Source organism: Tupaia chinensis, unplaced genomic scaffold, assembly GCF_000334495.1.
Source record: "Tupaia chinensis unplaced genomic scaffold, TupChi_1.0 Scaffold000086_1, whole genome shotgun sequence".
NCBI lineage: Eukaryota > Metazoa > Chordata > Mammalia > Scandentia > Tupaiidae > Tupaia > Tupaia belangeri.
The window spans coordinates 3,960,091-3,975,129 of record NW_006159548.1 but is presented as its reverse complement, the minus strand read 5'-3'; the positions used below and the strand labels follow the sequence as shown (position 1 = coordinate 3,975,129).

Below are 15,039 nucleotides of genomic sequence, written 5' to 3'. Positions count from 1 at the left end.
GTTCTGTTTATCTTGGCTACAGTGATGATGAAACTTTCACCGATACTCACAAAACAGCCACACTTCCCCTGTGGCAATTTGCAGCCAAATGTTACCTATGAGTTTTGTGGTTTAACCCAAGTTAAAGTTCCTCCCTCTCAATTGGGGGATCATCCCTCACCTCAGGTTAAGTTCTGATGCACAACCTGAAAAGCAACATGTCAAAACTTATCACTTGCCTGCTCCTATGGGTGACTGAGTCATGGCCTCACTGCAAGGCCTTCTTTACCAAGTCCAGGTCTTCGTTAGTGCTCTGTCTCTGTGCACCAGCTGGGTAGCAAGAGAAATACTAGCAATCATATGGGCGTTTCTCACGATAAGATCAGAAAACTCTTCCTTGCAAAAGTTTCTGTGTTTTTACACAATCATTTAGTGGCACTCTCTTGAATGTCCAAGGTGACCAAATATTAGGGCTGAAAGGGGCCACTGATAAGATTGTTGCCATTTAATGGATAACACTGAGGCCAGAGAGGTTGCAAAGTTATCAGGTAACAGTGCTAGTTTTAAGGTAACCCCTTCAGTCTTCCAGCCCAATGTTCTTTCCTGTTCACCTTAGCTCTTAGTTTCTTTTTGCCATTTCCTTTTTTTAAAAAAAAAAAAAAGTTATATACTTATATAATATGTAAGAACTGCGCTTTGATTTAATAGATATTACCAAGTTGAGCAGTAGGAAACCTGAAGTGTATATCTATATATGCTAATAAGCATATGCACTCACCCCAACATGTCCATTTTTTAAAAAATGTTTTCACAATATTCTTGTGAGCAAAAATATTCTTTATTTTTTATTTTTATTTTTATTTTTTTACCTTTTTATTTTTGGAGACATTTTTGCTGTAGGGTACGTGTGCTCGCCAGACAGACAGAGAGACAGAAAGCGAGAAATCACCCCACGGGGGGATGGCCACACCGCAATCCCTTCTCCTCCAGTCTCCTCTCGGGATCTTGGGCACGCACGCACACGCACCTGGCGTGAGTTCAAGCCACCGGGTCCAGGTCTTGAACCGCAGTCGACTACGTGGGAGTCCAGTGACATAGCCATAAGCTGGGACCAGCAGTGACATAGCCAAAGCTGGGACCAGCAGTTAGTGTAATGGCTATGTCACTGGACTTCCACGTAGTCAACCGTGGTTCGAGACCCGGACCCGGTGGCTTGAACTCACGCCAGGTGCGTGTGCGTGCGTGCCCAAGATCCCGAGAGGAGACTGGAGGAGAAGGGATTGCGGCATGGCCATCCCCCCTGGAGGGTGACTTCTTGCTTTCTGTCTCTCTGTCTCTCTCTGTCTGGCGAGCACATGCGCCCTATAGCAAAAACCTCTCTCGAAAAAAAAAAAATAGACTTTGAAAGATACACACTGTATATCGCCACTCAATACATGCTGAATGTCTGCACTTTATGGCAGAAATGGAAAGATCCCAAGATATGATAGTAGAGAGGATAAGTATAGATACCAGAGACTGTAAGGGAGGAGAATGGCTGGTGAAGGGTGAGTGGGGGTGGAGTGTGAGTGGGGATGGAGGGTGAGTGGGAAGGCCAAAGAGAAGAAACATTTGACAGACAAAAGAATGTAAAGTTCTCTGCTAAAACATTCTTTAAGTTTTGCTGTATAAAAATTAAAATTAAAAAGAAAAATAAGAAAGCATGGAAATCATCTGAGACCAACAAAATACCCTGTAAGGGAATTGTCAGGTGAATTGCTGGGTGAGTTTACCCCACAAGCCCAATCAAGGTTGTGAACTGCAGATGTCCCTGCTTTTCTAGCCTAGAGCCAGTTATCTGCATTGCCAATGCCATCTGAGTGCATCGTAAGTATGTAGGGATTTTGCAATAAACACACGGTATCTATAATGTTATCGAGAAACAGAATGATAGTGTAAAAAACAAGAAGGTCAGGTTTTAAATAAAAAATGTATCTTTACTCTTTTGAACTGAGACGTTCAAATAAATTATTGATACCTGACATGAATCATTGAACATGAGAGATAAAATAAGGTTATTTCCTAAGAATCTCAGCATGTATATAGACATACATATACACAGACACACACGTATGTATATATGTGCAGATACAGAAGTTGACAGGGAGCGCTATCCCTGCTACAGTGGCATTCCACTAATGACAAGGACCCCATGAGTTAGGGCCTATGAGGACAGTAGTGTGTTCTTTTTTTTTTTTTTAATCATATTTATTGTCTTTTTGAAGAATTATTTTAAATTTTATTTATTCATTTATTTTATTTTAATTTGACCAGAGAGAAAGACACAGAGAGAGAGAAAGTGAGAAGGCAAGCTGCCAGATCCAGGAGTCGAACCGTGGTCAGCCATGTGCGAGCGTCCAGCGTCTTAACCACCTGCTGGTCCCCAGTAGTGTGTTCTTTAATAAGGAACATCTACACTTTGCTCTAATTTACCCTTCTGTCCCAAAATTGTACTGTTGTGTAGACATGTTCTTAGGGTTTTCTTTTTTTTCTTTTCTTTTAGCACCAGGCTACAATTCTTTACCTGGGTCTGGTCCCTGATGCACCCCAGAATCTCACATATATGGGGAAAATACCATAGGACACTCCTAAGGGCACTTTCAATTCTATTCAACATGGTGCTAGGGCATGGGTAAAGCATAGCTAGTGATAAGGTTCCAAGTAAACCATTTTAAAAATCACATAATCTATTCCTTTCAACTTCTTTGTAAAAGTATACCTATAACTAATGAAAATCTTCACATAGCCCTTTTTTATCTTTTGGTCAGAATTATTGGTCTTACATATGAATATTTCTAATACGAAATGTCTCACTTACTAAATCATGCCTTCATAGACATCTAAGTCTTCTAGGCAATCCTAAAACATTAAATGTTTTGACAAAGATATTGGGAACAAAATTGGATTAGGGGCCAGGCATCTAGAAAAATGTGTCTTGGGGCTCAGTTTTCTCATCTGCAAAAAGAAGTAATTAGGTTAGAATTAGTTTTGTTTGCTTTGTTACTAGGACAGATTAACTGCATTATATCCTTCATTGCCCATAGAAATTTGAGCCTAATTCCTCTTCTTCACTCTCTTTAAACTGCAAGTGGGCCAACCTCACAGGTTAGGGGTCAAGAGAGCCGGATCCCACATGGCAACCACAGTTTGATTCATGTGCCCAGAAATAGACACGATGCACGTGCAAGTATGCCCCAAATCCTGACAGAATCGAGAAATGAAGAAGGGACTGAGGCATGATTATGTCCCATTGGCATGTTTTGTCCCTCCCTTTGTCTCTCTTATGCATGCACTCTCTGGCAATAATAATAATGAGAATACTAAAATACAAGTGAAAAATTACCCAAATAACTGTATAGATTTAAAATATAGTTAGGGTTATCAAACACATCATAAGATATCTCCTGGCTCTACGAGTGAATAACTGGCTATAGAATATAGATGGCTAAGTGTAGAATAAGATGACACTCCAAAAAATCAGAACATATCTGGGTCTATAAAAAGCAGTTGAAGTTTTTCACTAGAAACTGTACTATAGGGATCAGTAGATAACATCACTTGACTCCCAGGTAGTAAATCACAGTTCGAGTCCCAGACTCAGTGGCTTAAATATACCAGGTGTGTATAACTGCCTACCCAAAATCCTGAGAGGAGAGTGGAGGAAAAGGGATTGCAATGTGGTCATCCCTCTGGTGGGTGATTTCTTGGTTTCTGATTCTCTGGAGAGTGCATGTGCCCTATAGCAAAAATCTCTAAAAAAAAAAAAAAACCAAAAAACTGTACTACAAGAAATTTGATCTTAAAATCAAATATTAATAACATGATAAGGAAAGGAGAGAGAAAGGAAGGCAGAAAGGAAGAGAAAGAGAGGGAGGAATGAAGGAAATATAGTTTATTGAATGGTTTACTTTCAGAGGACAGAGGTGATTACTTATAACTTAATAATACTCCATCAACTAGAAAGTTTTGCTTTCTACTTTCAAAACATATAAGGTAAAATAACCCCTTTTTTCTATTTAGAAGAAATGTATTACCTTCAAAATCCACATCTCCAACTAATTTTGTCTTTCCTGTCACTGGATCATGGATGTAGTTGATACCCACATCAATTACAGCAGCACCTTCCTTGACCATATCAGATGTAATCAACTTTGGAATACCTGAAAAGAAAAAATGGTAGTAAAACACTGAATAATACTCAGTGGTGCCAGTCTCAGATGGCTGGAATCTGGAAACTAGCGTAACATCACTCCTGCACATCTCAGTGTTCAAGCATTGACGGAGCCCACTCAGATTTAAGAGGATTAACCGAGATTCCACTTCTGAATGGGAGGAATATCAAAGCATTTGTGGTCACCTTTACTCCACCACAATCCCTCTGGTGGATGCTGTGTCTGGTAGGTGATTTAATCACTTTCACGTTCCCTGCAGAAAAAGCTTCCTAGATGTGTTGTCAGGATTTCTCTTCCAGCTTCTGAATCACCTATTTAAGCAGTCTGAAAGACTTAAATGCTATGCCGTGACATTACTTTTTAGTGCTAGTAATAATTTAAAGGCTATAAATAAATGGTCAGTACCAACATAAAAGTAGTTATCTGATAGGGGTTTTTTTTAAGTCAAACAATGAAATAATCTAAGAGGCATGTATTTTCCCATGCGTTCCTGTCCTGCAGCATATTACTTGTTCTTATTATGGTTCTAACACAGAAACTGCATATAGTTCTAAACATAGTTATAAAATCCTCTTTCTTCTTGGTATACAATAGAAAAAGAAACATACTTTGATTATAGCTGCAGAAAGTTTTTGAAATGCAAATTTTCATGAAATAGTTATTAAAAATCAGCTGCTATGCTAACAGCAAAGATTGAAATCTCTCTCTGATTTTTACAATGTCTGAGACTATCAGACTGGCAATGAACAAATGTCCTAATTTACAAAATACAAGGAAATGTGATTTTCATCTTCCTGGGAAAATTACAAAGTAAAAAAAAATGTAAATGCTATGCTCATTTTTTTTTCTAATAATGATATTATATATATATATATATATATTTATTTATCAGCTCTTATACATATATACATATGTATGCATTATATACATACATTATATACATAGATGTATAATATAAAATATATGTATAATATCATACAGATATACATATTATACAGAGATATAAATTAATGTATAATTTTAGAAAATTTGGAAACTAAAAGTGTAAGAAGAAGTAAAAATGAAATTAAAAATCACTATTATCTCACTCTTCTGAGCAAACCAAGTTCAGTATTTTTATTGTGCTTCTAGGATTTCAAGCTATGAATATATTATATATAAAATATGATGCTTGCATTTCAGTCCTATTTTGTCTATGTATCTTATCATTATGTCATTAAATGGGGGGAATTATCCCATGATAACAATTATTTAAAACCAACAAATGATATAATACACCATTTGGATTACCATAAGTTATTTATTCTAGCAGTTTCCAGTATTTTGTTATTATAAATAATATAGTGGTGATCATTTACACAATTTTTTAATTGCAGGGCAGCATAAAGTTTAACCAAAGTTTTCACGGAAACTTTATTAACTTAATGTAAAAATATGAGCTGGATAAAAGTACCTATTGGGGGGGCTAGCAGATGGCATGGTGATTAAGGCACTGAACTCCTACATGGCTGACCATGGTTCAAGTCCCAGGCCTGGCAGCTTGCCTTCTCACTCTCTTTCTCTCTCTTTCTTTCTCTGTGGTGAGCAAATTTTTAAAAATAACAATAACAAAAATAAATAAATATATTTTTAAAAGTACTTATTGGTAAACTCATAGTTAAAAAACATACTCCAAAACTGCTGGACAATGCATCTGAAACAAGGTCAACTGAAGTCTTCTGAAAAGTATTTGTCAGTGCTGTATTCTAAATTTTCACGAAGAATTTGGAAGAATATATTGGCATTGTGGTGATTATTTTTATCTTTATCCTCTTTTAGATCCATTTTCCACATTTTCTGCTCTGCTCTATGCTAAGGGTGGGGGCTGATCCTTACAGAGGTCTGTGTGCTTCTATATCTCTTGGAAGCCTGTCATGGCCATGAGAACCAGCCCCAGCTGACACACTAGAGGGTACTTGTGCTGTGGAGGGGAGCTCAATCATTTTAGCTGATGTAGTCCTAGACTGATCAGCGCCACCCTTGCCCCCCACAACAGATATTTTAGCAGGCCCAGTAAGATCAGCAGAACTTGATCTATGGTTAGCCAATATCATAACTGACTGAATCACAGTCTTACTAAAAACAGTTTTTCAAAAAGGGTAGTTGTTTAAGTGACTGAGTTTTGGGGTATTTTTTGTGTTACAGAAATAGCTGCATAAGTCATTTTTGCCAATAACACAAAATCAGATAGAATAGGTAGTAGATTGTTGGGTGGGCCAATGGTGTTGTGGTTGCAGGAGCTGGATTCCACATGGCTGACTGTATAGTTTGAGTCTTGGACCTGGCAGCTTGAAACACATGCAGGCACATGTGTGAGCATGACCAAAATCCCTAAAGAAGGGAGAGATAAAGGAGAAGGGACTGTGGTGTGATCACTCCTCATGGGGTGGGGGGTGCTTTCTCACTTTGTCTCTCTTTCTCTGTCTCTGTCTGGCAAGCACAACGAATACCCTATGGCAAAAAATTTTGTTTAAAAGTTAGTAGGTTGTTACTTTGGAATGACGGATTATAAATTTCAACAAGAATCTGAAATGGAATCAGCATAAAATCAATTGTCAAAAAAGTACTGTACTTGATTGAAGGTCATTATAAAACTAAGACAAATAGTGTACAGATATAAGAATGCAATATTTTCCACTATATTTTGAGCAGATTCTCTGGAAAAGTTGACTGTATTCCAAAGGCTGGTCTAGAGAAAAACTATTAGAACAGGCCTAGGAATTACATCATGGTGAACAGTGCTACCAAATTAGTCAGTTTATATTGTCCTGTGGCAAGATTTAAAAGTTCATGCCGTGATGTAAAGAGACTATATCACTAAACACACCATTTAACTCAGCTAGATTTATTTTTTCATAGAAACTTTTTCTCAGTGAAGGAAAGCAGCATGTTGATTTATTTATGATGAAAACTCCCTATCTTATTGTGGACCCATAGCATATAGTTTAAGAAAGTGACAGAGCAGCTCCAGTGGTCTGACTATACACCAAAGACCTCAGAAATGGAGGAATGCTTGAATGTACTAAGCCTGCCTACCTCAGGAAAAACAAACAAACAAGCAAAAAATACCTTAAAACCAACAAAAAAGAAAAAAACTAATAACTGTGGAAAGAATTGAGTAACTATATGGTTTCAGAGGGAAGAATGAAGGAACAAAGGAACACAAAAGAAGGAAATACATTTTAATTGAATATAAAGATTTTAAGAATAATACAATATACCACAAAAATAAACTTTATACAGTCCTTATTGCTAATTAAAATAGAGGAAGAGAAGGACTGAATTGAGGTTATTTGTAGGAGGACAGGTCCCCAGATGGCCTTGGCCAAACCAACTCTTTTAGAATGGGACATCCTAAAATAAGGAGATGTCCAGAAGAATTCAGGCTATGTTCTCATCCTTCCTAGCACAGAACATTCCTTAATACTTGAGCTCAGCAACTCAAATGGTGCCCAAGGTGTAAAAACTCAAGGAGGGGTTCTCCTGGGGTCCCACAGGTGCAGGGCATGTGCAGATGAGACTTAGTCTTCTCTGGGCAGATTTCCCGAGTCTAGGGAGACTGGCTAGCCAAGTATCCCATGCTTCTATTTAATCTTGCTTCCTTTTTATGGATATAGAATCTGCTTTGCCTGACTGTTGTGTGAGTGTTCTGTCCCACCAGGCTCCTACACATGGTTGGGATGCTGGGGTTCCTTTCGCTCTTCGCAGGTGTTCCCAGGGGACTGCTGCAGCAGTGCTCTAAATTTCTGTGACTTGTGACTCTGCATTAGTGATCCCTTCCAATTCTATGATTTTGACATTCTCTCTTGTCTTTTCAAATTTTAAAACACTTTTTATTTATTTTCTCAACTAATTCATTTTTTAATTAATTAACTTATTTTTATATGTTACATCACTGTGTATAATTACAGCATATCAAATGAATTTTCCCATCATGAATGCACTGTATATTGGTCTAGTGAAAGACATTACCATAAACATTATAATCAACAGATTTCTTTCTATTTTGGGTCCCTTAAATGTTTTGCTTCTTTCTTCTTCCCCTGATTCCCTCCCTCTCATCCTCCTCCATTTCTCGCTCTCCTCCTTTGTAGACTTCTGTCCCTATCATTCGACTGGAGAAAAGAGAGAAATAATATGAGTGGTATTTAATGGTTTAAATAAATGGGTACATAATATATATATATATGTGTGTGTGTGTGTATGTGTGTATAAATATATATATTCACATACAAATATTGTTTCCTTGTAGGGGCAAGTGATTGGAATTACAAAGTTGTTCTATAATTGGGATATAATTGTAATTTTAAAGACACTGAAAACAAATATTCTAAACACAATGTGTTCCATTTCCCAAGTATGTAAATACAATATAAACTTTTATCACTTCATTAAAGTGAATGTGCATAAAAGCTATTTAAATATTTGGTAAAGAAAAGACATGTACCGTGAGGATATAGAGTTAGAATTTTTTTTTTCTTTTAGTTAAAGTAGAAAATGAGTTACTTCAAGTGAACAATTCCTATGAGCTTGGTTCCTTTCTTGCTGTTACCATTCATGGAAACCTATCCTTAATTCTTATATAATTTGAAGGCTCAGGCATTGCATGTGGGAACCGAAACCTGCCACACCCATAGCTTACTGTATACATTAACATGACTTTACTATTCCACTATCTTCATCAACATGACTTTCTTCTTTTTTTTGGAGAAGTTTCTTTTTTTTTTTTGCTATAGGGCATGTGCGCTCAACAGAAAGACAGAGAGAAACAGAGAGAAAGCAAGAAATCACCGCCCCCCCGGGGGAGATGGCCACACCGTAATCCTTTCTCCTCCATTCTCCTCTCGGGATCCTGGGCACGCACAGGAGATGTCCAGAAGAAGTTTAAGCCACTGGGTCCGGAACTTGAACCGTGGTAGACTACATGGGAGTTCAGTGACATAGCCATTTTACTAACTGCTGGTCCCAACATGACTTTCTTATTCCAGGAAACTCTTGCTCAGAAAGATAGAAGTTGAAAATAATTTTGTTTCAAGAACTTACTGAAAAACTCATTTAATGAACCCCAAACTATTTTATTCCTTAAATTCCTTAATTCTCTTACAAGTTTTTGAAATTCTTGCTCCTAAATTCTCTCTAGGTTGTGTCCATCAATCCCAAACTTCTATATTAAGACTTTAACCTAATCCTAATCAAGCACTCACATTAAAAGATTTCCCTTAAAACAAACTCCAGGCCTAGCAGGTGGCATGAAGATTAAGACACTGGATCCCCATGTGGCCGACTCCATGGTTCGAGTCCTGGACCATGTGGTTTGAAAATCACGCCAGGTGAGTGTAAGTGCATGCCTAAAATCCTAAGAGGAGAATAATGGAAAAGAGATTTCAGCATGGCCATTCTCCCTGGGGAGTGATTTCCCTATTTTCTAACTCTCTCTGTCTCTCTCTAGTGAGTATGCATGTAGTCTACAGCAAAATGTAAAAACAAAACAGAACTCCAACACCTCATAAATATTCCAGCTTTGTGTCTATGAAACTAAGGTAAACTGACTCTCTATGAGAAAAAAAGGCTGTAATTTGTAAAATTTGATGATTATGTATTACAAATAATCCAACTATGACTGATTTCAAGCTATGACCATGGAATCGTTGGACCTGAAATTAGAAAGAGATGCTCAGAATCAGCCTTCACAGGCTGAGTGCAGCTGCTCCAGCATGTTATTGCTATTGGAGATCTGTCAAGACAGTTCTCAGCCATGCTGTAGTAAACACAAACTCAGATTGGTCTCATCAATGGGTCGTTTGACTGATAATTTGGGGGAGCCATCATTCAATAATCTTGGAGATTCACGAAGATCTAATCGAGAACCTCTCTTGGTCATAACCCAAGACCTTAATTCAGGAAACGTGAAAATCTCTGTGGCCTCTTGAATCCCCTATAGACAGGAAGCTCTTGGTCTCTCTGACTGTAGTAATGAGTAAATCTTGCACTGAATCTCAACTCTGATTTCTTTTCATTGAAGTTCCCCAAATGCTTTGTTTATTTTGTTTTCTATGAGTAAAGGAACCTTCTTAAAAAATCTTTAATTATCCGAACAGATTTGAATTTTTTTCTAGAGGTTTTTGTTGTAGGGCACGTGTACTTGCCAAAGAGACAGAGAGAGACTAAGAGACACAAAGTAAGAAATCACCCCCTGGGGGGATAGCCATGCTGCAATCCCTTCTCTTCAGTCTATTCTTGGGATTTTGGGCACACACACACACATGTGCCTGGTGTCAAATGCAAGTCAACAGGTCTGGGACTCAAACTGCGGTTGACCACATGGGAGTACAGAGATGGAACCACTGTGCCATCTGCTGGTCTCCAGATTTAAAATTTTTTATCCTTAGCGGAAATCAGTTTTATTAGTAATAATATTATTTTTCTCTCTCCTTGTCATTTTCTGTTGCATCTCTAGAAAAGGGAAATTCACAAGTAGGGGATGAGTGTGTAAGTCAGATAAATTCATTCCTCACATTGACCCTGAGGACTGAGAAGTTCAGCCTGAACTTTGGAAAACTTTGCTTCAGTTCCTCGATCAAAATCTTGTGAGTCCTATTCTTAGTCTGTCTTGTTTTGTCTGTGGAATCTCTCCAAGCCTGTGGGGAACTGGAAATTAGCCGGTCTGCATCTAGAGATGCCCCCCCACCCCATTAGGCTGTGAAGGGCCTGAGGCAGAGGAATGCAAGCAGCACTTCATTGACTGTTCTTGGTTTGGCTTAGGCTAACCCTCAGACCACCCACCTCCTCAGATACAAACTCCTGTTTCATCCACGCATTACACAGTAATCCAAATTCTTACACTTATTTACTTCGTGTAGGCATAATTGCACTAAGGTAAATACAGAATAATAGCAAGTGAGAAACTTTTTGATGTGAATAAAAGTGTTTGAGAGATGATTTAGTACATAAAAGTATGATCTGCATTTTTTTTAAATGTGTTTGAAGAAGTATCCAAAGGTATTCAAATTCCAAAATTATTCCCTTAAAATATTTTTCGACTGGGGCAAAAAGAAAAATAATGATGACAAACTTAACTTCTCTTTTAGATTCTTTCAAATTTCAACACAAAACTAATACTCTTAATCCTATTCTCCCAGCCTATCTGTCTCTAACATTTTTTAAAAATTTTTTTCTCATCCCTCCTGGCTGGCTGGAAACCCTGGAAATACATTTACCTCATAAAGTTAAACCACTTTCAGAACAGGTAAACAAAAACGAAACCCTGGAACCAGCAGTTAGCGTAATGGCTATGTCGCTGGACTCCCACATAGTCGACCGCGGTTCGCGTCCTGGACCGGTGGCTTAAAACTCATGCCGGGCGCATGTGCATGCGTGCCCAAGATCCCAAGAGGAGAATGGAGGAGAAGGGATTGCGGCGAGACCATGCCCTCTGGTGGGTGATTTCTCACTTTCTGTCTCTATGTCTCTCTCTGTCTGTCTGGCACGCGCACATGCCCTATAGTGAAAACCTCTCAAAAAAAATAAATAAAAAAATAAAAACAAAACAAAATCCAAGTTATAAGACCTAATCTCATTCTGAGCTGAAAGCCACTGTCCATTATTTTCTGAAGCCTATCCATGATAGAATTTGCAAAGGAATTAGAGACAGTTTTAGGAATTTATAATGCAAATCTATTTATTAGCTCATATGTTCAGATGCAAAAGAATTGGATACAAAGGCAGAATTCAAAGATTCCAAATTGCATACGAAATCAGAGGGATTTAAAAAGCTGTAGTTACTCGATGTCTTTTGGAAGAGAACCCCAAATCATTCCTAAGAAGATAGATTGGACTCTAATTCAGTCCTATAGACAAAGAAAAGACCAATCCATTAAGGAATTCAGGGATGGGGTATTTAATGCCTTTGACAGCATTCAAAAGTAAATTCCAATGAAGCACTAGCTTCTCATTTTGTGTGAATCCCCTTAAGCCAGACACTGCATGCACGCTTTGAAAAAACATATCGTATGCCATAAAGATTTATGACAATCAAATTTAGTAAGACAATTTAAAAGAGAAAAAATAATTAAAATGGAAAACAGCCCTGTCACCAGACATCTGGCACCCTTCTGAACATTCTGAAAGGGCTTTAGCACAAAAACAGAGTAAGACTCAGAGTAAACTTATGGCCTTGGACATTAAACAATTGGATATTCACAAATATTAAACACTGTGAAGGGGTTATTTGGTAAAGAAATTTTCAGATATTTTAAACAGAAAGAAAACTTAGGCAAAAAGAAAGAAACTAAAGGGCGTGAAAATTAACATGCTTCAAAGAGACTCAAGCACCCAAATTCTCATTTCACTCTTAAATTAATTAGGATAAATCTCTACCAATGTTAGGCAACCATTTGAAGTTATTCGCTTTATTCTTATTCTACATCTCCCTTGGAATAAACAATCATGTGGGTGGTGGGTGTCTTTAATAATTCTCTAACAGACCTATATCCCAGTCTAGAACAGAGGTGTATCTTTTCTCCTCTGGGAAACCACACTTGCTAGTTTGATGTTATGAAAATAGAACTGTCAGATTAAATAATGTTCTGATGGTCTCTCTTAAAATCCCAGAGGACTCCTATAAGGAGTTCATAGCTAATTTGGACATTGACCTAGCTTTACTGGTACATTTGTGTCCAAATCCAGCCCAAATTGAAGATTTCAAGATATGCTAGAATTTGGGGGAGTAAAATTGCAATAACATTGTCAGAATTTTCCAGGCTGAAGTCACCCAGATTCAGATTGACCTTTTGTAAAGAGAGATTTTTGCTTTGGGTGTGTGTGTTCACTTAAGAGACAAAGATAGAGAGACAAAAACAGAAAAATTACCCCTCGGGGGATGGCCACGCCACAATCTCTCCTCCATTCTCCTCTTGGGATCTGGAGCTCACATCCACACATGCCTGGTGTGAGTTTTAAGCTACCTGGTCCAGGACTTGAACCATAGTCATCTATCTACGTAGGAGTCCAGCGACATAACCATCATTATGCTATCTGCTAGTCCCCAGACTGACCTTTTTTTAAACCTCTTTCTACATTTATATAATACCTTCTTAAACCATGAGCTAATACTTAAAACTACTGGGGAATGAACTGATTCTTAAAAGATTCATCCCTGGGAACAGGAGTTGGCATAATGGCTATGTCACTGGACTCCCATGTAGTCAACCACAGTTTGAATCCCGGCCCCGGTGGCTTAAACTCATGCTGGGCATGTGTGCATGTGTGCCCAAGATTCCAAGAGGAGAACGGAGGAGAAGGGATTGCAGCATGGCCATCCCCCTTGGGGGGTAGGGGGTAATTTCTCGCTTTCTGTCTCTTTGTCTCTCTCTGTCTTTCTGGCGAGTGCATGCTCCCTATAGCACAAACCTCTCCAAAAATAAATAAATAAATAAATAAAACACAAAGATTCATCCTCCTAGTCAAGAAAACATAATATAGTAGACGCACACACATACACACACACACACACACACACACACACACACACACAAAACCAAACAAAAAACAATAGGCAGGGATTCAGGACCTTAAAGGTATAATTAGAATATTTATTCCCTGCTTCCCTATAGTAGCAAATTTAAAGTTTTGTTTTCATCTTTGTGTCTCTTGAGGACATATATTTAAAAATTTTAGATTGGTATTTTGTTTTCCTTAGTGTCCCTTAGGTCAAAAAAGTAATACTTTGTCTCTTGGAAATATCAATAATATACCTTCAATGACCTAGGATTTACTAAGGCACTCATATTTTTCACAAATCCAAACTTTGACCTAAAGAATCAATAATTTCCCTGTAATTCTACTCTTATGCTGATGAGGATTTGAGGCAGAATATGCATTTCAGAAAACATGAATCAGACTCTTAATTTTAAGTTTCTTTGTTCCTTTTTTTTAAGACAGGGTCTTACCGTATCATGACTTTTCTGCCTCAGTCTCCTAGTTGAGAATATGGGCATGCGTTGTCACACCTGGCTCTTTTTCAGACATGGTCTCCTTATTTTGTCTAGACCAGCCTTGAGCTCACAGGCCTCTTGTCTCCCCAGTGGCCAGAATTACAGACACACATCACCATGTCTGGCCTTTAGCATGAATGGGAATTGAACCCAGGCCTCCCATGTGGTTCCAGCCTGCAGAACACAGCATCTTAGTAGTGTGTGCTACCACAGTGGGACACGGAATTTAAAATTTCTGATGGTTCAAAGTACTTTTATGTCGTGGTGGTCCATCAGTAGATATATTTGTGAATTCACAGGTAAGAAGACACGGTACGAGAATAATAAACTTGCTATTAGGCTTTACAGAAACAGTTGCTATTGCAAATTCTTTTTTTGAAATTTTGTAATTAAAAAAAACTCATATAGTTTAAGTTTCTTTTTTTAGTCTAAATTTCTAATAAAATATATCAACTTTAAATTCTAAGTCATTTAGTAACATGAAATTGAATTGTCATGTATTTAAAGTACATTTTAAAAATTCTAGCTTGCAAATATATTAAAGACCAAGGTAGGTTTATAGTATAAACTTCTGTGTGTATGTGTGTGTGTGTGTGTGTGTGTGTGTGTGTGTTTTCAGAAACTAATTAATTTTTCTATACATGTATTGCTGGCAAAAGAAAAGATCTATTATTAACGTAGAACTTCAAACATAATTAGGATAATTATATTAGGGTGAAATATTCTCATCAGAAAACATCATAGGAAAATTTCTGATTTATCAAATATTTCTCTGTTCTGGGTGAAAAATCTCTTTGATAAGTAGGTTAAGTAATGGA

General features: G+C 37.7%; 1 protein-coding gene across 3 annotated transcripts in view; it reads right to left on the bottom strand.

Moving 5' to 3' along the window:
• MTHFD2L (methylenetetrahydrofolate dehydrogenase (NADP+ dependent) 2 like) overlaps positions 1-15,039 on the bottom strand; it is a 115,597-nt gene that overhangs the window by 22,340 nt on the left and 78,218 nt on the right. The window contains exons 7-8 of one of the 3 annotated variants that reach the window (XM_027769739.1): positions 4,053-4,178; positions 2,376-2,973 (exon numbers count right to left, since the gene is read on the bottom strand). The exons of 1 other annotated variant lie outside the window; for it this stretch is intronic. In XM_027769739.1, the coding sequence (XP_027625540.1) occupies positions 2,939-2,973; positions 4,053-4,178 (161 nt within the window). In that variant the 3' untranslated portion in view covers positions 2,376-2,938. Of the gene's footprint in view, positions 1-2,375; positions 2,974-4,052; positions 4,179-15,039 lie in introns of those variants that run through there. One more of the 3 variants, XM_027769738.1, reaches the window with a different exon arrangement.